The following is a 27,919-nucleotide window of genomic DNA, read 5'->3' on the forward strand; positions in this document are numbered from 1 at the left end:
ATTCAACAAACATTATAGTCTTTTATATGACCTACTGTTGGATAACAACATATTATGTACTAAATGAATTATTAAATTATTTACATCTTATAATAAAATATCGTTAAATTTTGTTTGTATTAAAATTGTGAAATCTTACATGTTTAAGTATGACATTATTGTTCATACTTTAAGCTTAATTCGATGTACCGAAATATCGAAATTAAACAAAAAAGGAAGGTATTCGTAATGCTTCAATAATGATCATGTAGACAACTTGATAACATATTTTACATTACAATTGACGAAACTATAATATATTGGATTTTTAATAATATTATGTTAACATGTTTGTGTGTACAATGTTTCTTGCAAATAAAATAATTTCATTTCATTTTTTAAGGAGGATTAATCTTTACATTTATTTTTTCTTGCAGACTTTCACTGTCAGTAATTGTCATAATAATCTTGCAACTAGTATGTAAGTTTGTCAGTTCTAGAGCAAGGCACAAGGTAAAAATAGCATCCCCTAACATTAAATCTAATATATAAAATTCTCGTATCATGGTGTTAAACTTTGAACTCCTCCGAAACGGCTTGACCAATTTCTAAAAAATCAATAAATTTTGAGTGCATATTGGGTAGGTCTGAGAATCGGACAACATCTATTTTTCATCCCCCCAATTGTTAAGGGTGGTCCACATGAAAATTATTTTTTTATTTTTTTTGTCATTTTTTTTTAAATTTGTTTGATTATGAGTCAGCATTAAAAAGTACATACAACTTCAAATTTTCACCCATCTATGATCAACAGTTACTTTTGTATCACAATTTTAATATTGGCAATACAACATTTGCTGGGTCAGCTAGTTTTCTTATATTATTTTGGAGCCAGTAACACCCGGGTATATAACTAATATACACCAGTAATACATATCAAGTAAAAACAATGGTATTTAAATATGATATTGTTCATTGGTCTATGATATCAAAATATACTGTGCCAAGTTCTCATATCATATTTCAGTCTACACCTATGTTCCAGCAGTTCTTTTTCACAACTGGATTTCTACTTTAAGCTTATTTTGAGCGATAATTCCCTGGTATACACACACAGCCTTTCTTTCTCAAGTGCTAAACAAATCCCTCAGCATGTTTTCCTTTGCCATGGGAGTGTTGAACAAACACATATGAAATCGAAAATAAATGGGTAGCGACTGTCATTAGACTCCATAATTTTTTTGTTAAAGAAAAGGAAAGTTTTTAATTATTTTGATAGGTTGTACTGATATATAAAATATTAAAAACAAACGGAATTATGTATGTAGATGCAAGACACATTTGCAATACATACAATTGATCTCATAACATGTATATTTAGCATTAATAATTGTTTGTATGTTTTTATTTGAGTATTAAAAGAGATTTTATTAAAATATTATTACATCTATATGTTTTATGGTAATAAAATACTTACTCTGAATATCAGATATCTCAATCATATTGGTGTTAAATATTTATAAATATTAAATAAATAGTCATTAATTAATTTACAAACACAAATAATACACACAATTAAATGGACTAAAAGCGAATTTATAACTAAGATGTTACCTCCACGTCATTTTTGTTATCGAATTTGTGAATTCAATACTATCAGTACCAATTTCAAAAACACAAATATTTGTTTTATTGACAGTGACAGATTTAATGACAGTGACAGTTTTATTGATATTACATTAGACATCTCCGCTGTTTTTCAAGAGCGCTTTCGCACTACGTCCGATCCCAGACTCCGGGTACGGATATCCATAAAAATACAGATCTAGAAATCTCGGACCGAATTCGGATATTGCTTATGCACTAGTCCGATCTCTGATCCAATTCCAAACAATTATTTTTTTGGCATACACCATTTTTCGCGCCACAGTAGAGCATTCACGTCGTTTATCATGAGTCCTTTCAATCTGCGACAATTTCTGGACGTTTAATTGGGACAGTATAATATAATAATTATATGATTTTTATAGGAACACATGTACGTTTGTATCATTATAACCTTATCCTAAAGTTTCTTACAGTTAATAATTATATCAATCTGCCGATATAACCAATTTGCCATTATTTATCTAATTTTAAACGTTTTGCTGGCTGGTTAAGTTGGCAATAAAACTAATAGCTAAACAAGCTTATGAACTATACTAGATGCCTGCTGCGCTCTTCTTATCCTACCGCCCCGCTGCCACTGTGCTCGAACGCAGTTCGGAATCTCGGATTTGGTTCGGACGCAAAGCGTTCATATAAATATTATGGCTATATCAGTCCGTTATTAATCTTCTTCGGAGCGGAGATTAACGGTTGACGGAAAGAAATCGGATGACGCAAACCGACTCTAGTGCGTAAGCTACCATTTTTTTAATAAAAATAAGGGACAAGCCGAGCAGGACGTTCAGCTGACGTCAAGTTGATACGCCCTGTCCATGACAATGCAGTGCCGCTCAGGATTCTTGAAAAACCCCCAAAATTCTGAATGGCACTAACTAACTGCGCTCGTCACCTTGAGACAAAAGATGTTAAATAATGTTAATGTTATCTAAATTTATAACATACCTATATAATAAAAATGTTAAACAATTCTTAACAATCTTGTTCCTGGTAGATATAAGGACAAGATCAAGTCTGAACATCTAATAATTATTTATTTTGTATGAAAGGCCGAAGGCGACATGGAGGAAACATTGAGGAAAATGCCGTGTTTATTTTTTACTCATTATTGATATTCCTAACAAATAAGTGCAGATATTGTGTAGAGTCATCAATAACTTAAACCTTAATAGTAGTCACAGAATGATAAGAGCTAATTTCAAAATAGCCTCTGAGAAAAAGCTGAGGCTGGCCATTATCGAATTCACTAGAACACACACACAAAATTAAAAAAAAATGTTAATTAGGGTTTTTGTTTTTTTTTATAGAAAAGGAGGACAAACAAGCTCACGGGTTACCTGGTGTTAAGTGATCACCGCCGCCCACATTATCTTGCAACACCATAGGAATCACAGAAGCGTTGCCGGCCTTTAAGGAAGGTGCACGCGCTTTTTTTTATTAAGAATAATTTAAAACATACGTCTTCATAATAATAGGTAAGTAATAAGTACTTTATATTATACTCAGTCGAATGGTGAAAATAAGCAGAGTATATATTATTAACCTCTTTGTTTTATGTATTGTGTGCTAACTTCATCATACTTGGAAGGATGATGTTTAATTCGTATTTTAATAAGTGTTCATTTAAATATGTCAGACGTGTTTTGTTTTTTGTCACTCGGGAAAATTGTTGTTCTTGATAAAATGTATTCTATGTTGTTTTTTTGTACCACTGACAAAGTGTGTACAAAGGAGATTGAATCGCTTCCGTACATTCCTGGGCCTAGGTGATAACAAGATGAAAGTAGCACCATTTAAAAGACAACATTTAAATAATCCATAATTGAAAATTTAGCAAGATTTGTCAATCTAGGAGCTGAGTAATCGAAGATATAATATTTAGGTTATGTGTTAAACTATATGTTACTACTACTGTAAAGACATTTTTTTGCATTATAATATAAAACTGGTGGTAATTAGATATAATATAGTATACCTAAATAAAAAGATAAATGTAAATTTCCTTGGAATTCAATTGTGTAGTTAGTTAACAAGTCGGTTACTCAACGAATACAACAAGAAACGAAGTGACAATGACGAAGAAACGAAATGATCAGTCTGCCATACTGATTGGTTGAGTAGCTATACCGTAACGGTTTCACGCCTAAGCTTTGGCATTTATATCAAAAGTTTATTACTTAGGTTTAATATAATTATTTATGCCCATAATCGATCAATAAATAATACGCCGAATTGACATTCGGATGTGAATGTCTGCACCTGAGAAGAACAGGCGCACGAAAGTCAGGCATCTTTTTGTATAAAATTTCAATGCAACCAATTTTATAATTTGAATAGCCAAACATCGGTTGCCCCATTCCCAATCTAGGGTATCATTAAAAAAGACATATATAAATATAATAACCTTTACCACATAAACATCTTTTAACAACTCTTTTGAATTTCGTTACACATTTCGACAATCATTGTTTTTTTTAAATAGACCTAAATTAAATTAAGATATTACCAGATATAAATTTCATTTAACTTGTATTATTATTATAATTTAGTATAGTGACCCTATTCTACATACAAATCATTGGCAATTTTTTCCTAACATCTAGCAACATTACACACACAAAGATGTACGTGTCGCTACAATGTCACTATGCACACATAAATATTACACGACCTCACGTTTTTTCTTTAGATTACTCCACCTGAGTATATTTTATTAATCTGTGCCCATAATAGTGACAATATCAGCCTAGCGAAACACTCTAAGAAAAAAGCGTTTCACTCAATTGAATGAAACGTGTAGAAATCCACTATGTTTAAAGCAACTGTTCGGTTTCAAACTTAGCTGGATTATACTTCGTCGCCAATTACCACAATGTAATTACTACTTTTTTAAACGTATGTCAAATCACTGCACGTTTCATGCTAATCTAAATTTCAATTTTTACTTAGGCAGCCCGGCCTCTTATTACATAGCACTTACATCCTCTTTGTAACTCATTACCATGCGTCTTATGGCGTGTCGTGATACGACTGTTAATTCTACACAAGTTCGAAATCTTATCACACCTATTTTACTTATACTTTACTAAAAACTAACATTTTTACAGATTACAAAAATCAGTATGATGAAACGGTGCACACTTTTGTTATACAGAACATGAAATAAGCACAATGATCGCCGATATTGATAGTCGCGCCTCTTATTACGTATCATTTACATCCTCTTTGTAACTCATTACCATGCGTCTTATTGCATTTCGTGGTACGACTATTAATGATACACAAGTTTGAAATCTTACCACACCTGTTTTACCTATATTTTACTTAAAACTAACATATTTTGCAGATTAAAAAAAATCAATGTGATGATGAAACCCACATTTAGACATCACCAATGAGTACTTAAGTGCGATAGTAACGTAAAGCACCATCAGTTACAATGGGAGTGAACTATAACGTTCACACGGACCCCAAATTGTGACATCACCAATTAACAAGTGCGATTATAGCGAACAGCACCATCTGTGGTGCAATGGGAGCTAACTACAACGTTGTTTGTTATATGGTTCATACGGAACCCCAGATTATGACATCATCAATGAGTAAGTGCGATTGTAGCGTAAAGCACCATCTGTTACAATGGGAGCGCACTACAATGTTCACACGGAGCCCCGGATTGTAACATCACCAACGAACAAGTGCGATTGTAGCGTAAAGCACCATCTCTTGTAATGGAAGCGAACTACAACGTATCACCAACAAATAAGTGCTATTATAGCGTAAAGCGCCATCTGTTGTAATGGAAGCGAACTACAACGTTGTACGCATTAATATTCACACGGAGCCCCGGATTATGACATCACCAATGATTAAGTGCGATTATAGCGTAAAGCACCATCTGTTGTAATGGAAGCGAACTAATACGTTGTACGCATTAAGATTCACACGGAGCCCCGGATTGTAACATCACCAACGAATAAGTGCGTTTGGAGCGTAAAGCACCATCTCTTGTAATGGAAGCGAACTACTACGTACCACCAATGAATAAGTGCTATTATAGCGTAAAGCACCATCTCTTGTAATGGAAGCGAACTACAACGTTGTACGTTTTAAGATTCACACGGAACCCCAGATTATGACATCACCAATGATTAAGAGCGAATATAGCGTAAAGCACCATCTGTGGTACAATGGGAGCGAACTACAACGTATCACCAAAGAATAAGTGCTATTATAGCGTAAAGCACCATCTGTTGTAATGGAAGCGAACTACAACGTTGTACGCATTAATATTCACACGGAGCCCCGGATTATGACATCACCAATGATTAAGTGCGATTATAGCGTAAAGCACCATCTGTTGTAATGGAAGCGAACTAACACGTTGTACGCATTAAGATTCACACGGAGCCCCGGATTGTAACATCATCAACGAATAAGTGCGTTTGGAGCGTAAAGCACCATCTCTTGTAATGGAAGCGAACTACTACGTATCACCAATGAATAAGTGCTATTATAGCGTAAAGCACCATCTCTTGTAATGGAAGCGAACTACAACGTTGTACGTTTTAAGATTCACACGGAACCCCAGATTATGACATCACCAGTAATTAAGAGCGAATATAGCGTAAAGCACCATCTGTGGTACAATGGGAGCGAACTACAACGTATCACCAATGAATAAGTGCGATTGTAGCGTAAAGCAACATCTGTTATAATGGAAGCGAACCACAACGTTGTACGTATTAAGATTCACACGGAACCCCGGCAGTTCGATTCAGGCAGCCAAACCGAGCACACCTGTGCTCCGTTATCTGTCCTTATTAGAATATTTTAATACCTGCGTCTTGCACTGCCTGCTCTGGCCACCTGTGGTCACACTCTATTTTACGGGATTCCTAGAGTCCTGCACCTGCTCGGTGCCTTCGCGGAACGTCGAGCGTTTATTATTGTTTTGTTTGTAATAGTGATACGGCACGTTAATTGTGTGTTTGTGTGTTGCAGTTCTGGTGATAGTGTCGGCTCTCCGGAGGTCGGTCCTGATTGCACCGAAGCAGCAAAGACAGCTGTCGGCGCAGGATAACAGCTAAGTCTTAGAAGTAGTCTTTTTATTATTACTCTACTTTTGTTATTTTCAGCGATTTGCAGTAACTCGTGGAACGGCCCATCAGGGCACGCCCCCGTCGCGTCTTATTAATAAATACTTATTCATATATTTAATATAGTTCTTTGTTACCGATTCGCCTTTTGTTGTTTTTATTATAATTGTATCTCCCCTCTGCCTCGGGCAGCGGAGATTCAATGTACCAATAAACTAAATAATATGGCTGAACAAGCCGAAAAAGTAAGTAGCCTCGGGAGCTACATATATCTTAATTACCCTGAGGTATATGCCGCATATGAAAAGGGGCAGCTCGACACAACGGGCGGCTCCAAATTGGTACTCCAACCGGAAAGCAGATACGGTATCTTCATGTCCGACCCGGAGTCAGACATGGAACTAGAGGTGCGCGTGATAGCGCCTGGGCCGCCTTTAGCCGCAGTAGTAGACCTTGCGTCCAACTCCGCACCAGCGGAATGTGGAGATGATGACGGCTTCTTAGAAGTCGTCAACCGTAAAAAGAATAAGCGCGGACACGTATCGCCTTCTTCTTCGCCGGCGTCACCGACGCCACCGGCAAAGCGGCCCGCTGCGGCTTCCTCTCCCACTCCCGCTGCCAAGCCAGTAGGCCCAAAACGTCCCCCGCTCATCTTTATAGGGGACAGGGCCCGCTGGATGGCCATTAAAAATAAAATCCCTAAATCGCTCCCCTACGCAGCGAGAGCGTATCAATCATCAATAAAGGTGGAGACTAGGGAGGTAGCGGATCACCGCGCCCTAACCTCTCTCCTCCGAGATATGAGTGTGGGGAGATTGTAATTGTGGAACAATGTGTGTCAAATGTACGGGCACTCAGCGCGAAAGTGCGAACACGCCCCGCGGTGTGTCAAGTGCCTGGGAAGCCACGGCATTGTCGAATGCCCGCGCCCTAGCCAGTGTGCGGAGCCACCAGCCTGCGTTCTGTGTGGGACCGATGGGCATCCAGCGAGCTATCGCGGATGCCCCAAGGCACCCAAGCCAACGCATCGGGACCAGCCCAGGCACCGCCTGACTCAGGGCACTACGTCACGGACGTATATTCCCGCTCCGCCACCGAAATTCAATGCGTGGTCCAGATCACCACCAACGGTCGTTACAACCAAGGTAGCCCCGGTCACGCCTACTGCGCTTGTCGCGGCCCCTGCGCCTGTCGCAGCCCCTGCGCCTTACAGGCCATCGTTGGCCTCCTGCCCGGCGGCACCGGCCCAGCGGCCGAGGCCTGCCGTGCCCGCGTCACGTCAAAACGGCGCCTCTACCGATATAGCGTTTATGTGCAATCTCGCCCGACAAATAAACATCGCGGAGCTGCAGGCCCTTGCCCGCAAGATCAGGGAAGTACAGAGCGACGCTCAAGCCGTTCTCGAACTAATGTGTGAGAACATCGACTTGTCACAGCGTTGTCCGACTTTCTGTATCGTAAATAACATTCGCGATGGCTAACAGCGGACGGCTTAAACCTCACACGCTCCGTATAGCGTACTTTAACGCTTACGGACTCAAACCGCAACTAGACTTGGTCAGGGATTTCGTTATCGAACATCAGTTAGACCTTTTCTTGATTCAGGAGACGCTCCTGTAACCGAACGTTCGCGATCCGCTTATCGCAAATTACAATCTAGTTAGGAATGATCGTGCCACGCAGCGCGGTGGTGGCACCCTCATATACTTCAGGAGGTCCCTTCACTGTATTCCTATCGATCCTCCAGCGCTCACCAACATTGAGGCGTCCGCCATCCGAGTCAGTATGGCGAATCACCAGCCGATCACTGTGATATCAGCTTACTTACCACCTAGTAAATTAATTCTAGAATCAGATATCAATTCTTTACTCGGCCACGGGGCTGCTGTTATTGTAGGTGGCGATCTTAATGCCAAACACGCCAGCTGGAACAGCAGATTCCCTAACAGAAACGGCAGACTGCTAGAGTCACTGACAGACACACTACACTTCTCGGTAATGGCTCCCTCCGAGCCAACTCGATACCCACATAACGTAAAACACAGACCCGACATACTCGATGTTGGTTTATTTAAAAATGTAACACTTAATGTAAATTCAATAGAAGTAGTTCACGATCTAGACTCAGAACACCGGCCGGTCATTGTAAACCTAGGCCCGCCCGTTAATTACCAGCCACCCACTAACACAGTGATCGACTGGCAACGGTTGGAGAAGGAACTCGGGACCACAACGTCCGAGCACCTGGATTCAATACCTGACGTCATTGACTCGGTTGACGTAGCCCAGAGTGCTATCTCCTGTGTGACATCTCACATCCACAACAAGATGGAGGCTTGCACCAGGCAGGTGCCTACAATGCAACCGCATCGGCTAATACTGCCACCAGAAGTCAGAGAGCTGCTCACTGAGAAGCGCAGAGCCACTAGAGTATATGATAGGTATCCAACACTCAAGAATAGGCGTCATCTCCGCTATCTACAGCGAGTGGTAAAGGAACGGATTGCGGAACTCCGCGGCGATCGTTGGGACCGCTTCCTCAGCGACCTGAAGCAGACGCACGTGGCGTTCTGGAAGCTGCCTCGCGCGTTCAAACAGGAACCGCCTACAGTAATGCCTCCTTTGGACAGACCGGGACTGCTGCCGGCCCTCGATGACGAGGACAAGGCAAGACAAGACAAGCCTTGCCGACAGTCTCGAGAGTCAGTGCGCCCCGAACGCAGCTACCGACCCAGCCCATGTTAATGAAGTAAACTGTGAAGTTGAACGTCGCATCTCTCTTAGCCCATCAGGCGAGCCAATACAACCCACCCACAGGAATTATTAGGGAGCTTCACTCCAAAAAGGCACCGGGGCCCGACTCTATAAATAACAGGGTTCCTAAAATCCTGCCTCCCAAACAAATTAATTTATTAGTAACCGTTTTTAATATACTGCTATTACATTGCGCGTTCCCCGAACAATGGAAGGAATCCATTGTTATCGGTATTCCCAAGCCTGGTAAACGTAAAACTTGTCCCAGTAGTTATAGATCCATTAGTTTAATTAACTCTTTAGGTAAACTATACGAACGTCTGATTCTCGCGCGCCTCAAATATTATATCGCGGAGCAGAACATGATACCCGACCATCAGTTTGGTTTCAGGACTGCTCACTCGTCTCCTCAACAAGCCCACCGACTCACTGAGTATATTCTCAAACGAATCCAATACCGTACAGTTACAGCGGCCGTATTTCTCGATGTCGCGAAAGCTTTCGACAAGGTATGGCATAATGGCTTAATCTTTAAGCTGTATGAACTGGGTATGCCAGACAGGCTCGTGCGCATCATACGAGCCTACCTTAGGCACGTTATCCAAGCCCCGAGCCATCAGGTCGGGAGTGCCTCAGGGCTCAGTTCTGTCCCCGACCCTCTTCTCACTCTTCACGAGTGACCTCCCGAAGCCACAGAAAGTGCAAATCGCACAATACGCGGACGACACGGCTCTTTATTATGGCACCACTCGGGGGCGCCTCGTGACTCATTTAAGAGTGCTGTGCTGAGTGCGCAGGCCGCCGTTACAGAACTAGGAGACTGGTTCAGAAAATGGCGGATTGAAGTCAATCCCTCAAAGAGTGCAGCGGTAGCAATACTAATAAAATAAAATCTTTGGCCCCTATACCTATTGTTAAATTATATGGGACCCCTATTCCGTGGACCTAACATTATAAATATTTAGGTGTTACGTTCAACAGTAACATGAACTTCGCAAAACATTTCAGCACGGTTTGCAATACAGCCCGGTTTGTCCTTAGCCGCCTGTATCCACTTGTGTGCAAGCGAAGCAAACTACCGCTCAGACACAAGGTGACATTGTACAAGACCATCGTACGTCCCATTATGTCGTACGCAAGCATCGTGTTTGCCCACGCGCCGCCGAGCCACTTGCGGCGTTTGCAAGTGGTTCAGAATAGATTCACGCGCACGGCCACCGGAGCGCCGTGGTTCGTTCGTAACGTAGATCTCCATCGCGATCTTGAGCTGCCGACCATCGCTCAACATTTCAAGGAGATATCGCGACGCTACTTTGATAAGGTGGCCGAGCACCCTAATATCTTGGTGAGGGAGGCATGTGCTTACACTCCTCTAGACCACAGTCTGAACAAACAGAGGCGACCTCGACACGTACTAGTCGAACCGGACGACTATATTACGATCGCGAACGCGACACCAGCACCATCACCAACACCGACACCAAACCAACCACACCGCCCTCGAAGACGTAGGCGCGGCCGTGTACATCAAACCGCTGCCACTCGTCACTTTGACGATTTGGAGCGGCCACAACCTAATATAATACGATTCACACACTTTGATAGAAGCCTGACGAGATAGTCCTCGTCCTGTAATCGTTTAACACCACTCACACTCACATCACAAATCACACACCTACAATAACACTACACACAAATAGTCACACACTTATATACATTCACACATACTTACATACATATATCACCGCACTCGCCGGCGAGTGCGAAATCTCGTCAAACCTAGAGTTCACTGGACTAACAGATATATTAGATCGTTAGTGATCGTCTCTCCATCCAGCCTAGTGAGCAGGCGGTTCGAGGTTCGAGTCTCCTTCCGAGACGCCCCGCGCCTGTGAACTACAACGTATCACCAATGAATGAGTACGATTGTAGCGTAAAACACCATCTGTTACAATGGGAGCGAATACAACGCTGCACGCAGTATGATTTACACTGAACCCCAGATAATGATATCACCATAGAAATTATAATAAAATATTCCGGACCGTATTTTCACGGGTACGGACCGGACTCTGATCAAACTTAGTACGAAAACGCTCTTAGGCTCCGTTAAATAATTTTATCTACACCCATGCTTTAAATCCTCTATTAAAGATTCTGAAACAGTTAGCTTATAGCCAACATTAAAACACCCAATGTTCTAATAACCATTACATCATCCAAACGAGTGTTGTAATGTTGGACTGAATTTCATAACAACACTCCTATGTTTTTTTTTCGATCCCTTCATGCGCAAAGAGTTTCAACAGACAGCCATATTCTTATTGCTCGATGCGTGGTATCTGTATGAATTGCAAAAAAAGAACATTTTCGTTTACACGCATTCCACACTACCAGAACGTCGCTCGCCGTAAAAAAAATAGGTTATTCGAATCCCCGCCATTTTTTTTCGATATTTATATTGTTTTGTTTACAAAAAATGAGCGATTCATTTTAAACGCTGCAAAAGAACATTATATTCGAGTGAATTTTAATTATTGCACTATACAAAATGTAAATTACTACTAAAACAAATAATTGCTACATTAATACTTAGTTTATTTGTATATAATCAGTAATTTTACCCTGCTATCATTAATGCATGTAAAAAATGCAAGAAAAGACATGACATTATAATGAGTAATTTGAGGGTGACACTGAAAGATTTTAGAACTGGTCACTTGTAGATTCGTAGATTTACTGTGTCACCCATCGGAGTCATACTATAACATCGCACCTTGTATTTACCTTTACGCACCATATTTTATTTATTCCGGATAATAACAGAGAACTTAGTGGAACCATTTTATCGAATGCGAGGCGGCTGTGAATGCGATCGAAATCGAAGAGACGAGTGGTTAATGTGCTTTTTGCAGTGGTTCCATTGGATGCAGCGGTGTATTGAAGTGAATGGACACTATTTTACAATCTATATATATAAAAATGAATTGCTGTTCGTTAGTCTCGCTAAGACTCAAAAACGATTTGGCTAATTTTGGTCTTAAATTAATTGTGGAAGTACAGGGATGGTTTAAAAGGTGGATAAATATGAAAATGTTCGGAATTAAATAATAATATAATATAATAATAATAATAAAAACAATAATTTTGTTTTTCCTTTGATATAACCCCAGTCGTTCAGAAATCAAATAAAAATAAAGGTTTAAAATGAATAACTAATTACAATTTTAATATCTTTCTAACTTTCACAGGAGGTAAAAAATAAACTTAATTTTGTTAAAGATAAAGTTTATGAACAAAACAAAAATATAGTGTATCAGAAAGCTTTAAATTGATTAACAGACCGTATCATAGCTGTGTGTATCAAATTGAAACCTTATAAATAGCCAGTATTTCAGGAAAACTCTGTTTTGTAAGTAAGCAACATCATGTGTAATAAATCGAAGATAATAATAAAATTTCATTCATACCAAGCAGTATTTTTTATTTGTTTTAAGTTTATTTTATAGATATGTTAGGTCTTTTACTTATCGATTGAGGCAGTACGAAGTCTGCCAGGTCAGCTTGTTATACAATAAAACTAATATAGATGTAGTTTAATATTTTTTTTGATTTTCTAAGTACATTCAGTTTGACCCTCGTATTTTTCGTTATGTTTGAAACGTTTTGTCACAGAAAGTAACTATTTTCGATTGACCCAATATTGTGGACGACCGCATCATGCATGCTTGTGACCATAGATATATTATCAATCTATGCTTCCGACACACTCGCAAAAACTGGACCGTGGCACTTCTACTCGTAAATTTTTTTCTATTTTCTATTACTTGGTTCGCAACAAATATAAAATATTAGTAGTCTGTGTTCCCACCAAAAAATATTTTTACTCTGTTCACACTTCGCAGCTCTCAGCTTTGGTGAAGTTCTCGTTAGAGTAGTGTTCTTTGACTTAAAAGTCTTAGTTACCAGTTCATAAAATCCCAAAAAAAAAGAATAGTGTTCTGTGGTGAAGCTTGTATTCTGTTTGCAATTTACATCACAGACTATGTTTGCTGGCGTTTGAAGATTGTCGGCATTTGGCATTGCAATAACTTGGAAATAACCTTATATTCTTTCCGCGATTAGGTTCCTCAATTAGTAATTACTGTGAAACTCTTGTCAGACAAATCATAAACCCAATTTAAGATAAGAGTCCTTTCTGATTTGCGTGGTTTAAAGTTTTATGTGTTTAAAATTTGTTTGAAAAGTGAATAAATTTTAACGTAGCTTGCCAATAGTTTGTGTGAATACTTAAAATGGTTCGTGGTTCTGGACGTGGTGGTCGTGGAATGCCAGGTCGCGGTGGAATGGGCCGTCCTTTGTATAATAGACCCAGAGTTATGATGCTAAGACCTCCATTCGACTTGATACTTGCAGAACCAGCGTTTCCTAGATGCAAACCAGCCCCTGATGATTCAGTCTTAACACAGGTATTGTCATTAAACATCATTATTTTTGATTCATCTTATTTTTGAAAAAGCTCCCAATATTATTGATCAGTTATCCTTATTAGCTCAGTCTATAATGGTATTGATATTCAGTTTCTTGGGCAAGCATATCTTTTCTTATATGAAGCAACCACAACTGTGTGTTCATATATCTTAAAACTGATTGTTTGATTCTGACAGAAGTGCTGTATTTGGTGTGACACATTGAAAAAAAAATCTTTTTTAAATTGTTTTGAACAATTACTTGGAATCTAATAATTTTTAAACTAAAAATCAATTCAAATATACTTCAAATATGATTCTGTTTAGTATTACAGAAAGACAGCAATTGATGAGAATGGACTCTGGAATTACAATTTTTAAACAATTTTGTTTGTGTATTAACCATTTTATGATAAGAAAATTTAATAAAAATGCTTATTTGTGTGATCAAATTCATTAGTCAACAACTACATTACAGGCTCTTCTCAAGAGACATGCGGAACTGTGTCCAACTCCTGCAGAACAGAGCACTGTCCTGAGCTTAGTCACAAAACTACAGACAGTGCTTGATAACCTTGTTGTTGCACCAGGGGACTTTGCAGCATGTGTAAGTTACTTTATAATTGATACTATCTAAACCAACAGCGTTCTGATATGCTAAATAATAGAATGGAATGGGAGGCTGAAAGTGATAAATAAATTTTGTGTGTTATTTATAAAAGGCTGCTCAAAATCTTATCAGTCACTGCATATTATCTAAACAATGAGATATAACAAATCAAACTTTAAAAAAAAAATCATATTATCTGATATTACAATATTTAAATTTCACACCTTCTGCTGAACTGACTTGGGTTGTCTTGTATCTGTCTTGCTTGATTCTACTCTGTGAACATTACTAACCAGCACAATTTATTTTTCTAATATATAAAATTCTCGTGTCATGGTGTTAAACTTTGAACTCCTCTGAATCGGCTTGACCGATTCTCATAAAATTTTGAGTGCATATTCGGTAGGTCTGAGAATCGGGCAACATCTATTTTTCATCCCCCTAAATGTTAAGGGTGGTCCACACAAACTTTTTTTTATTTTATTTTTTTGACACTTTTTTTTTGAATATGAGTCAGCATTAAAAAATACATACAACTTCAATTTTCACCCATCTATGATCGACAGTTACTTTTGTATCGCGATTTTAATATCGGCTATACAACATTTGCTGGGTCAGCTAGTATTCAATAAAGTTTTCCTGCTATTTTTCTCTTTAGAACTAACCTGTTTTCATTGAAATGTATTAACAGATTGTTTAGGTAAAATGCACTTGACTGTTATCAACTGGGTTAACAACTACCATAGCTTGTCTCATCGCTAAGAAAGCTCCGCATGTGGAGGAACTCCAAACAGCTGATAGTGAAGTTTTAGTTTATGGCTAGTAGTTAAGGGATCTGGGCAAATAGTGCTACATACCACTCCTACATGGAGTAAATGTGGTAGAAGATGCAACTGCGGCAATTTTATTATTCCCACTTCCTTTTTTGATTCTTTCTGGGCAGGAGAGACTGTCTAACAACTACTCCTTTTTTGGGTGTTTTAACCAATTAGTTATTAGGATACTTTATTAAACCACTGTTCAGAAATTTATAAGCCTAGCTGTATATAAAATATTTTGAATCATATAAACATTTTGTTTGAAACAAACATCCTGTGGTTTGAAAGAGGATGTTGTGACAAGGACTGAAAAAGGAATGCTGAAATGGATTGGACACGTGGAGTGAATGAGTGAAGAAAGAAGGACGCATCAAATATATAAAGCAAGTTTGGGCAAGTCGGTCGCGGGAGACCTCGTAGAACATTCGTCGACCAAATTGGGGACATATTGAGGAAAGGAGAGGTCCGAAGCACCCGCAACTGGCGAGCATGTATGAAAAGAGTAATGAATGTAGAGGAAACGCGTGAGGTTTGTAAGGATAGAAGCAAATGGCATTCTATTGTCTCTGCCTACCCCGACGGGAACAAGGCATGAGTGTGTGTATATCTACATATTCTTGATAATGTTATGTATAGGCACATCAGCAAATTTTCTAGAAACTGATAAGTGATAATAGTAATGTTAGTTATCACCAGGAAAAAACATAACTTGTTATGTCTACTACTCCAGTTCCAGTGGTTCCACTCCCAATCTGTGTTTCATATTACCTGACCACCCTCAGGTAATTAAATAATAAATATTATTGTACAAAAAATTTTATATGTCTGAACGATTAATGTACAGAATGTTTATGTAGTAAATTTGAATGATTGAATGAATGAAGCCTTTATTTCAAGCAAACTAAATAGCATACATTCTTAACTTATGCTACAACTTATACTAAATGACTTAAGTATTAGTTGTGATAAGGGTTACTATAATATAATTGAGTTTCTTAAAGATACCACAGGGTTGGAGCAACCACACTCAAGATATTTAATTTTAACAAGTTAAAAGTGTAAAAAAAGCCTCTTGAGTTTCTTGCACAGTGAAATACCAGGTCTGAGGGATATTCCTAATGGGTGGTAGTTTTTGATGTTCAATAAGTTACAATACAACTCTATTACTCATACTTTTTATTAACAGCAATTAGAAGAGGTGAGACAAGTTGGCTCATATAAGAAGGGTACAATGATGGCAGGGAAGAATGTGGCCGACATTGTTGTGATAATGAAGACACTGCCCACCAAAGAAGCTGTTGAGGGATTGTCAAATAAGGTATTTATATTACATGCTGTAATTGAAAAGTTTCTGTATATTTTCTATTTATTTTGGGTGTGCATTAGAATTACGTTCCGAATTTGGGTTTGGTGTTTTATTTTATACAGATTTTTTTCCCTCTTTCAATTGACACCCTTTTCACACCCTGAAAATTCGTAGTTTTTTTAAATTTGCATTTGAAGTGAACTGAACAGTTTTTCAAGATTATGGTACTAGGCTGCCCTATCCCTAGAATGTTTTACAAGTCTTAGCTGCTCTGGCTCACAAACCCGTCCGTGCCTACTTACTCAAGAGTGTATGGACTTCCCTTCCCGCAGAACCGGAGACTCTCAGACCCGAATTAAGAACAAAAAACTTGTTGTATATTATCATTGTTCAAAGGCAATCAGCAAATAGATTTCACACTCTTTTCAAAAGTTACATAACATAACCTCACATTAAAAAAAGTTCAACAAAAGACTTAAAGAATATAATAGAGTATAGACAACCTTATACCCGATAATAGATAATATATAAATGTGTTACCAATATTGATTTGTCAATGTGTGCGTTCAATATTCAAAATACTATGGAGCTAATGCAAATTGTAGCTGACTGTTAACAACTTCTCAATAAAAATAAAAATCTGTTACAGTAACAATAAAATTGTTTACTTCTTCTCTCTTGCTATAGTGAGGATACATCTGAATTAGGATAGGATACATGGAGGTACATCTACATTAGAGATGTTCTTCTCTCTTGTGACCTAGGGCAGGGTAACTGAGCTATACAACTTTTAAATATTAAAAAAAAAAGGGACACACTTTTTACACAAATTATCTTGCCCCAAATTAAGCATATATAGCCTGTGTTATGGGTTACAAGACAATGATATATTTAATACAATATACTTAAACATACATAAATTCATATAAACATACACAAATACATTTAAATATCCATGACTCGGAAACAAACATCCATATTCATCATATAAATTCTTGCACCTACCGGGATTCGAACCCGGGACCTCTAGCTTAGTAGGTAGGGTCGCTAACCACTCGGCTATACAGGTTGTCAAATATCTTCTTCTTATTAGTAAGTAACTGATATTTTTAACTTTTTTTTTTCAATTAGGGAACATAATAATATAGTTATTATAATGTTGCCCCTCTTGCATTACAATCTAGCCTTAACTTAGTACTAACTTAACTACTTCTTGCAGTACTAAGTAATTCTACTTTAACTTAAACTGCTAGATAGATTAAAGAAAGAATGTGTCCATTATCACATTTCTTAATGTCTCTATTAAGAGGACATCACTGTGTTCATGTCTCTTTTATAATATAATATCACTATTTATATATTGTATTACACTAAGTCACTAGCACTACACTAACTCAAAAAGCTTTGTTGGTTTAAGTCTTCTTACTATATCAGTGAATTCAAGGAGCTGGATTGCCTCGACATTCATATTATGATGGTGAAGTCTATGTTGATGAGCTTCAGCATATTTTTGGATAACTTTGTCGACAAACCTTCTTCTTATTAATAAGTAACTAATATTCTGAACTAAATTTTTAACTGAGTGTGAGTCTTGTTGTGTAATGTACATCAATTATATCATGTTCATTTGGAACTAAAGGGTAGTTCCAAATGAACAGTTGCAAATACAGTATACTTCTATTGCTACCAAAATCTATGTGTTACAAGCCGCCAATGAATCCCTCCAGGTAAACGAGGAGCTGAATAAATTGATGCGCGCAGAGTGCCTCGGCAATGTGACTTCTGCTTGCCACGAGAGAGGATTCACCGTGTCGACCACAACGGCCGCCGTGCGCGTTCTGGTCACCACTCTCCACCAGAACCTGAGGAAACTTGAGCCTGAGGTGATTTTTATAACACCAGAACCAATGAAAATTAGAAAATTATGGTCTAGTCCGGAATATGTAGACTTTGACAGAGTCTATTGTCTGTAATTCATAAAAAAATATATAATATTAGTGAAGATTTTTTAAATTCATCTATAGCACTGATAAATTGTCTTTAGTGTTTTAGTACTCATTCTTTTTGTTTCAAATTTTCTGACACTTCACATGTCTTAGAGTAAGATGCTAAACGCTTCCTCGACCAAATAATCACCCCCTGCTGAACTCCCAACCAAACTACCAAGTTAATTGGCAAGGTAGAAGAACTTTGCTTCGTACCAATTCAACACGTGTTTTTCCTCTACACGAGAAACACTGGAATGTGAGTGAATTACTAAAATTTTATGTCACTTTGCAGGTTCATTTGGAGTACAAAGTGATCAGCAGTCACTTGGCCGCTATCAGACACAGCCGATGGTTCGAGGAAAATGCACATCACTCCTCTATTAAGGTAACTAATTACTCTATACATATACATATAATAATTATATCATATCTAATGAATTTATCATAACACCTTAAAAACTGCTGGGTGTTTTCGAGAATATCACACAATATGGATTCCTTCAATTACATAAGCAATCAACAGAAGTGATCTTTTGAATTTTCCCCCATAATTAATGGGGGTAAAGTAAGAAAGTGCACCAATTTTAAAGTAAAATGTCAGAGTTTTTCTACATAATTCCATTAAAATTGAAATAAATACTTCTCATCTATTACTATACTTCGTTAATGCCACGATCCACTTTCCTTCTTCCAGTCGATAGTTTATTTAAAAGTAATAATTGATAAAGCACAGCAAAACATGATTGATGATTCATTAATAATTATTATAAACGAATAAGGCACAGTAAAATACTTTTTTTTGTACTCATTCAATTTTGAAGAAATTATACACAGTGTAATGCGTCACTTTTTGTCACCAGTTCGCCAATATAAACAAATAAGCCACAGTGAAACCCGTCACTTATTTTATCAGCAGTTCGCCAATTCAAACAAATAAGCCACAGTGAAACCCGTCACTTATTTTGTCAGCAGTTCGCCAATTTAAACAAATAAGCCACAGTGAAACCCGTCACTTATTTTATCAACAGTTAGGCAATTTAAACAAATAATCCACTGTGATACACTTCACTTATTTTGTCAGCAGTTCGCCAATTTAAACAAATAAGCCACAGTGAAACCCGTTACTTATTTTAACAAGTAGTTAGACAATTTAAACAAATAATCCACAGTGAAACACTTCACTTATTTTGTCAGCAGATGGCCAATTTAAACAAATAAGCCACAGTGAAACCCGTTAATTATTTTATCAGCAGTTAGACAATTTAAACAAATAATCCACAGTGAAACACTTCACTTATTTTGTCAGCAGATGGCCAATTTAAACAAATAAGCCACAGCGAAACCCGTTACTTATTTTATCAGCAGTTAGACAATTTAAACAAATAATCCACAGTGAAACACTTCACTTATTTTGTCAGCAGATGGCCAATTTAAACAAATAAGCCACAGTGAAACTCGTCACTTATTCTATCAGCAGTTAGACAATTTAAACAAATAATCCACAGTGAAACACTTCACTTATTTTGTCAGCAGTTCGCCAATTTAAACAAATAAGCCACAGTGAAACCCGTCACTTATTTTATCAGCAGTTCGCCAATTTAAACAAATAAGCCACAGTGAAACCCGTCACTTTTTCATAGTGAGATGCTTCACTTATTTTGTCAACAGTTTGCCAATTAAAACAAATAATTCATAGTGAGATCCTTCACTTATTTTGTGAGCAGTTTGTCAATTTAAATTTTATATTATATATATTTAGCAGTTCATTTATTTGTCCTTGTTGTTGAATGTAACTATGCTGTTATGATAAATTAATTTGAATGCTTGTGAAGGTACTCATTCGGTTGCTGCGGGATATGTGCGCTCGTCACAGCGGTCTCGAACCCCTGACCCCGTGGATGATAGACCTGCTGGCGCACCACTGCATCATGAACAACCCCTTGCGGCAGGCGCTGCCCATCAACGTAGCGTTCAGGTGAGGTTCTACATATTATGGCGCATTTTGGAAATATTGTACCATTATACCAGTGGGAGGAATCTTAGCACAGGATGCAGGTCGGCGCCTTTTTCTGCCATGAAGCAGTATTTTTTTTTTATGGAATAGGAGGACAAACGAGCATATGGGTCACCTGGTGTTAAGTGATCACCGCCGCCCACATTCTCTTGCAACACCAGAGGAATCACAAGAGCGTTGCCGGCCTTTTAGGAAGGTGTACGCGCTCTTTTTGAAAGTACCCATGTCGTATCGTCTCGGAAAGACCGCACAAGGAAGCTCATTCTACAGCTTTGTAGAAAAGCCGCTTTTTTGCGTAGAACGGCGCTAAAGCTATCGACTTCTGCGTGTGCAAATATAGCAAAAAAAGCTAAAACAGTGTTCTGAAGACGTTGTTATACTGGACCCGTAGGGCGCTGTATGTTTTATTAGTTTAACACGCCCACAGGCTACTCGAGGAGAGCGATGCCTTAAAGAGTTATTTTTACACAAATAAAATTTGAAAATCAAAATTTTATGAACGATGCGGCATTCGAACCCACGACCTCCGGCGTTCCGTGCCGGTGCTCTAACCAACTGAGCTAACCGTTCGAGTACCGCCTCGTTATAAAATTCTGTTTGCTTTGTTCAACTCTCAGGTTGTGGCTTCATCTATAGGATCCACTTTAGAGTTGATAACCTGCTCAACCCCAATATTTGCATATTAGGAAATTGACTTGAGATGTCGCTCTTGTAAATCTAAACAATATGTTATGTTTTTAAAGTGATAACCCTCACTTCTAGAATTAATACACAAATAAAATTTGAAAAACATTAGAAAGAAATCAAGAGTTATTTTTACTGCTGTCGAGCAACGCGCGAATCTGTGTGCTAACATAATCGCTCGAACCGATAGCGGCCTGCGTTCTCTCTCCATATCTACATCAACTTTTAAGTCTTCGGTAACAAAATGCCCAAGATATTTAAATCACTCTACTCTTTTTAAAGGTTCATCATTGAGTCCTATTGGTAGTATTATTCTTTGATACTTGTTACCAGTTGTTACTTGTTCCAATGTAGACGGTCTATAATTTATTTATTTAATTCAGAGACATCTCCATACATATTAGTAACTGTATTAGTAACATTTATTATTAACTACGTTAGTATTATTAGTGAAATATATGTCAAAGTCATCTCTTAAATCATTCGAAATGATGTGACCAAAATATTTGAACTTATCAACAATCTTTAGCATTTTATTTGCGAGCAAGGATAATTTCGTGACTTGTGTTTTGGAGTACGAAATATCATAACTTCACTCTTTAATGACTATTACGACTATGATAAATTAAAATAGACTGTAAATTTGTAATGATAAGTATTTGAATTTTACGTGAATTGTAAACTAATATTATTAACTATTGTACTACTATAATGATCCAATGGCCGTTTGTTGCGTACATACGTAGCGTACGTAAATCTTGCATCTAGTTATTTAATAATCTTACAATAAATCTTACAACAATAGTTTTCTCGACATCGACATATTTTCGTGCTCCCCTGCTGTGTTCAGACACAGTTTAGAATTAATATTAAAATCGTTCTTATCGTTGCCCCAAGTTTAGTTTTAATTAATTTCATTTGTCTACATCTTTTAAATTAGATACTTCTGTGAATGTTTGCGTTTTGTGACTGTATACCTTTGATTTTTCTTTTTGTTATTATTGTATTTGTGAAACATGTGTTAGGACGCATCTACATTTATATTTTGTGTCTCTTTCCTATATTGTTCAGTTCTTGTGATGTGTTTGTTATGTTTCCTTGTAATAATAAATAAATAAATAATTTAAATAATTTTGTGACAACCCTAAACAGCTGAGTATCTTAGTGGTCGGACAGCCTGGGACTAGATTGTGATTATTTTATAGCAATAGCAATAGCAGTTCATTGTATACTTTATTAAAAATAGCGCAAAAAAATAATGCTGGGAGTTTCTTCCGTCGCTTCTTCTCTCTCAGACCTTCTTTTTCGGAGCGATAGCAGTATCTAGTATATAAGAAATGACATCTAAAAAGAATTCTAAAGGAATCAATTTTGAGAAAAAATAAATGCCTTCGATACCTACCAAAGTAGGCAACAATTTTGCACTCCATCTTATGAAGCTTGGGTACTTTATGGGTACCTTCAAAAAAAGCGCGTACACCTTCCTTAAAGGCCGGCAACGCTCTTGTGATTCTTCTGGTCTTGCAAGAGAATGTGGGCGGCGGTGATCACTTAACACAAGGTGACCCGTACGCTCGTTTGTCCTACAATTTCATAAAAATAAGACGTGTGGCACTCGGTGACTGCCGCGGTAAAGCTACTGTATAGCTTTTTTATCAACTAATGCTGTTATAATTTTTTATTTATTTTATTTATGCAGTTTTTTTTGATAACATTAATTAAAAAAAAAAAAGCAAACGGGATATTTTACTTGCAAGATTTGATTACAGACAGACAACGGGACAAGTGAAACTAAATAAAAATGCTTGTCATATTATTATTAATAAAATTAAAAAAACGTGATAAAAAAAAGAAATTAAAAAATATCAAGATGTACCCCAGGCTCGAACCTGGGACCTTCTGCTCAAAAAGCATACGTGATAACCGCTGTTCCACGGCAACTGAAATGATCGTGGCGCAATATCTATATACATCTAGTAAGTAAGTGTTAGGTTATTTTCGTAACGGAATTTCTGGATTCGGTCTCCACGCTCCAGGCCCGCGATAGAAGCTATGCAATAGCTTAAAAAAAATGTTTATCCTCTGTATCTAGTTACTTACTGATGTTCGTCTCGTGTCGCTTTGTCACCAGACGCGCGCTGTCGCTGCTAGCGGGCGGTCTGTTCCTCCCGGGGTGCGCGGGGCTTCCCGACCCGTGCGAGGCGGCACACGCCCGGGCACACACGGCGCTCGACTTGCCCGCGCAGGACCACGCAGCCGCCACCGCGCAGACGTTAGTATACCGGGCTGATGTCAATCACTCAAAGGCCTATTTTATTCATCGGAACGGATTTCATAACGGATTAATGTTTCTAATTTATTGTAAATATTGTTATACTCTTGCCCCCTTATTCATAATAGTCTGCTAACTTAAAGCATTGCTAATTCTCACTCTGTCTTCTTCTATTGACCTAAGTGAGAATGAGAAAAAACACTCCTTAGCGGCTGTTTAAAGTTAGCGGTCCATTATGAATAATGGGGTTGAATTTTAAAGCTATTGTAACTTTTGTACTTCATCCTGATATGGACTAAATAACTTATAAAGTTTTACAGTGAATAAAGATTTTTTTGAATTCGAATATGTCTTATGTTTTGACAGTTTTGACTATGCACTCACCATACGTAAAAGATTATTATTTGAGAAGGATCCAATTTATTGAAGTTTAAGATGTATCGAAGTATAAGTTTGAAAAGCATGCAAATTATAGTTCATTTATTTTCTTGATGGGTGGTAGAATGTGACTCAACATTAAATGCAAAGTTGAAATTTGAATGAAGACAAATTTTAGACATTGAGATTTTATGCATGTAATAACTGTCTGGCCAGGTTACTGCGCGTGGTGGCTCGCGGAGGTCACCGCTACGTTCTGGGGCTGCAGCCGTTCGAGGGAGGAAAGGACATCTCCACGGAGATCACGGTGTGGGACGGCGTGGTGGTATCACCACTCGCGCCCGCTTACAACGAAACACCCGAGCCCATGGACACAGACGACAAAGGTGACCTACTAATATTATTATCATGGGAAGTGGTTGGATGAGCTGTCTCATCTGATTCCTGCCGCCGAATCCCATCTTCGCACGACACGCCACAAATTATGATATCATCCCAACCATCTGTATGTCTGGCGGTTTTCAAGGAACTTTCTTCCACATACGACCAAGCTGTGGAATGGGCTTCCTTCTGCGGTGTTTCTGGGACAATACGAAGGTACCTTCAAAAAATGTGCGTACACTTTTCTAAAAGGCCGGCAACATTCCTGTGATTCCTCTGGTGTTGCAAGAAAATGTAGGCGGTGCTGGTCACTTATCACCAGGTGACCTGTACGCTCGTTTGTCCTCCTTTTCGATAAAAAAATAATACTTCATAACTATTACAATTATTTTACATTAAAATATTCATCCATAATTTCGACGACTGTCTTACAAATTTTCGATCAGGCCACGTGTCCTGACGCGAGTTTAACTTTTTATACCCATCCGAAGATAAAGATAATAGCAAGAAAAGTATTACGGCTAGCAAGGTTTTTAGGGTTACGTAGGCGAAGGGTAATAAACGGGAACCCTGTTAACAATATTGTCTGTAAGTGGAGTGCATCTCGTCATCATCATCCCAGCCGGAAGACGTCCACTGGTGGACAAGGGCTCCCATATAGAGACCTTGATCAGATCGTCGGTACATCTTGTGGGTGGTCTACCAACATATCGTATTCCGGTACGTGGTCGCCATTCAAGGACTTTACTGCCCCAACTGCAATCTGTCCGTGGAACTGTGTGCCCTGCCCATTGCCACTTTAGTTTCGCAACCATTTGGGTTATGTCGGTAACTTTGAATTCTCCTACGGTTCTCCTTATTTCTGATTCGACCTTGCAAGGAAACTCCGAGCTTCTATTACCTTCCTCATAAGTTCCAAAGTTAGCGTCCACGTCTGCGATCCGTATGTCAATCACTGGTTACACACACTGGTTGTTAACCTACCTCTTCTGACGCTTAATTATTGAATGTCAAAAACTATCACCCATTCGATAAAGTATGCCTCAGACTTGAGAAGAACGGGCGCAAGAAACTCGGCAGCTTCTATTTTTTTTTTTCATAAAAAATATGGTTACTGTCGGTCGTTCCATTTCCAATATGTGATATCATTAAGAAAGTCGTGTTACACACACCACACAAACGTTTTTTTTATATATTTTTGAATTTCGTAATACGTTTTTTTCTGGGATCTTGTTTTAAAAGCATATACGCGATGTCACAAAAGTCTTACTAGCTCAACTTAGCTGAGTAGTAGGCATTACAAGTTTATGTCTATCCCTGGTGTCATCATGATGCTTACGACAGTTTCTAGCAAATTCACGTATGTGCCTATGTACATACATAACATTATCAGCAATATATTTAGAAACAACAGTAAAGATATAAGCCAGTAATATCACCAGCTACGGCGCCCTTCAGACCGAAACACAATAATGCTTACACATTACTGCTTCACGGCAGAAATAGGCGCCGTTGTGGTAACCATAATCTAGACGGAATCCTGTGCAAAGGAGCCTCCTACTGGTAAAACTGTGTAAACCAGATTCCCACTTAACTTGAACGAGTGCAGTTGTCTGACTGTACTCGGGTAGTCAAAATCCCAAGTATCATCTGCACAGCAGAATTTCCTGCCTCCGCTGTCTGATAAGTGATCATCGCCGCTAAGGGTTTCTTGCATCACCAGAAGAATTTCGAAGCTAGACTATACTTTATATATTTATTTCTTGTGTGCGTGTGTATGTCACTAAACTCCTACTAGACGGCTGGACTGTTTTTAAAGAAACTTTCTGTGTACAATTGAACTACCTCCTGTACGGCTTGACCGATTTTGATGAGATTTTTGTGTGTTCCAGTGAATTTGAGATTGATGTGTGTCTTCGGGTGGATTCGAGAATGGTTTAGATTCACAATTGAACTACCTCCTAAGCGGCTGGACTGATTTTGATGATTTTTTGTGTGTTCCAGTGAATTTGGGATTGGTTTTGATTCCATATAATATAATTCTTCTGCTCATCTGTATGTTAGTGAACTCCTAACGGCTGGACCGACTTTTCAGTTTAAGACGTGTGTACACGACAACGTCTGTCGGGTCCACTAGTACTTTAAACGCAGAGTGTCCCAAAGTTATGGGACATGAAGGGAAAGTACCTTAAATATCGAAGATAGGCTATTTTGCTGAAAGAAGACTTTATGTTATATAATAAGTTAGTAATTCTGCATTCAAAGATTTTCTAAAAATTATTTGCCTCGTCTGGGAATCGAACCGACTTAAATGTAAAAAAAACACCCCTACTCTTACGATGCCAATCGAAAGAATGGCCAAGAACTAATAACTCTTCTTAAGTAACATAGTATTTTAAAAGAAAGTAGTCACTTAAGTGGGTATTTTTTTGTAAATTAATTCATTAAATGCTCAAAATGTGATCCCTCTTGTCTTACGCAAATCGCCAATCTTTTAATGAGTCTGCTGCCTGTTGATTTTCTTATATTTTAATACTCGATATGATATAGCACAATTCTGTTTGTAACTCGCCCACGTTCTCGTATCGTTTTTTGTATAGCATATCTTTCACGTATCCCCAAAAGAAGAAATCTAATGGTGTAAGGTCCAGGGATCTGGCCGGCCATCTAATCGGTCCATTCATACCAAACCAAGTAGGAAAACATTCATTTTACGTTGTTCCTTTCTTTTAAAATACTATGTTACTTAAGAAGAGTTATTAGTTTTTGGCCATTCTTTCGATTGGCATTATAAAAGTAGGAGTGTTTTTTTTTTTCAATTCAGTCGGTTCGATTCCCAGACGAGGCAAGTAATTTTTAGAAAATCTTTGAATGCAGAAGTACTATTTTTTAAAATAAAGTCTTCTTTCAGTAAAATAGCCTATCTTCGATATTTAAGGTACTTTCCCTTCATGTCCCATAACTTTGGGACACCTGTATATATACCTCTACCGTTAGACTTAGTATAGCTAATGGAATCTTTATAAAAAAACTGTATGAAAATTTTCCCTCCATTTACTTAAATCTCTTTGATAATAAATGATTGATGACTCAGAGCCAATTTATTCCACAGATGAGGAAGGTGTTCAAGATGGCGTCGCTGCGTAGACTAAGCTATACATTATATTTACTATGACATAAATAAATTTTTATTTAAAGCGTATTATTGTTTTCTTTTGGTGCTAATGGCCTGTGAAATATTATATTATAATATGTGTTAATAATTAAAATATGAAAAAACAAAATATATTCATTTTACGTAAAATAATATTGAAAAGAATGACGTCACAGTAGGGCACAAATGTCCACCTGTGACAGCCATGGGGAGGGGGGTAAAAATCCATAAAATTAGTGTGGCGTAAGCTGTTATAGATGGCCACTAATAGGACTTAGACAACTCGAGTTGACTTTACCCGAGAGTTATATAGTCCATGACATAAAATGCTCATCGCGCTCAGAGTAA

General features: G+C 38.0%; 2 protein-coding genes across 3 annotated transcripts in view; one reads left to right on the forward strand and one right to left on the reverse strand.

The window, feature by feature from the left end:
• LOC126973288 (vesicle transport protein GOT1B) overlaps positions 1-27,919 on the reverse strand; it is a 276,130-nt gene that overhangs the window by 6,135 nt on the left and 242,076 nt on the right. The window contains exon 2 of one of the 2 annotated variants that reach the window (XM_050820504.1): positions 1,457-1,496. In XM_050820504.1, coding sequence (XP_050676461.1) covers positions 1,457-1,481 — 25 coding nt within the window. In that variant the 5' untranslated portion in view covers positions 1,482-1,496. Of the gene's footprint in view, positions 1-1,456; positions 1,587-27,919 lie in introns of those variants that run through there. The other variant, XM_050820503.1, reaches the window with a different exon arrangement.
• Positions 13,505-27,619, forward strand: LOC126973256 (interleukin enhancer-binding factor 2 homolog). The gene is made up of 9 exons (XM_050820463.1): positions 13,505-13,966; positions 14,445-14,573; positions 16,581-16,712; positions 18,428-18,583; positions 18,981-19,073; positions 20,521-20,663; positions 23,518-23,658; positions 24,253-24,422; positions 27,530-27,619. The coding sequence occupies exons 1-9, from the start codon at positions 13,793-13,795 to the stop codon at positions 27,562-27,564; spliced, it is 1,173 nt and encodes a 390-aa protein (XP_050676420.1). The 5' UTR covers positions 13,505-13,792; the 3' UTR covers positions 27,565-27,619.

The sequence above is a fragment of the Leptidea sinapis genome, chromosome 29 (assembly GCF_905404315.1).
Source record: "Leptidea sinapis chromosome 29, ilLepSina1.1, whole genome shotgun sequence".
Lineage (NCBI taxonomy): Eukaryota > Metazoa > Arthropoda > Insecta > Lepidoptera > Pieridae > Leptidea > Leptidea sinapis.

Excerpts from the sequence above, each read along its gene's own strand:
- LOC126973256 (XM_050820463.1), top strand. The coding sequence starts at position 13,793 with ATGGTTCGTGGTTCTGGACGTGGTGGTCGTGGAATGCCAGGTCGCGGT. Across the intron at positions 14,574-16,580 it reads CAGGGGACTTTGCAGCATGT|CAATTAGAAGAGGTGAGACA; the intron begins GTAAGTTACTTT and ends TTTTATTAACAG. Across the intron at positions 16,713-18,427 it reads TTGAGGGATTGTCAAATAAG|GTAAACGAGGAGCTGAATAA; the intron begins GTATTTATATTA and ends GAATCCCTCCAG.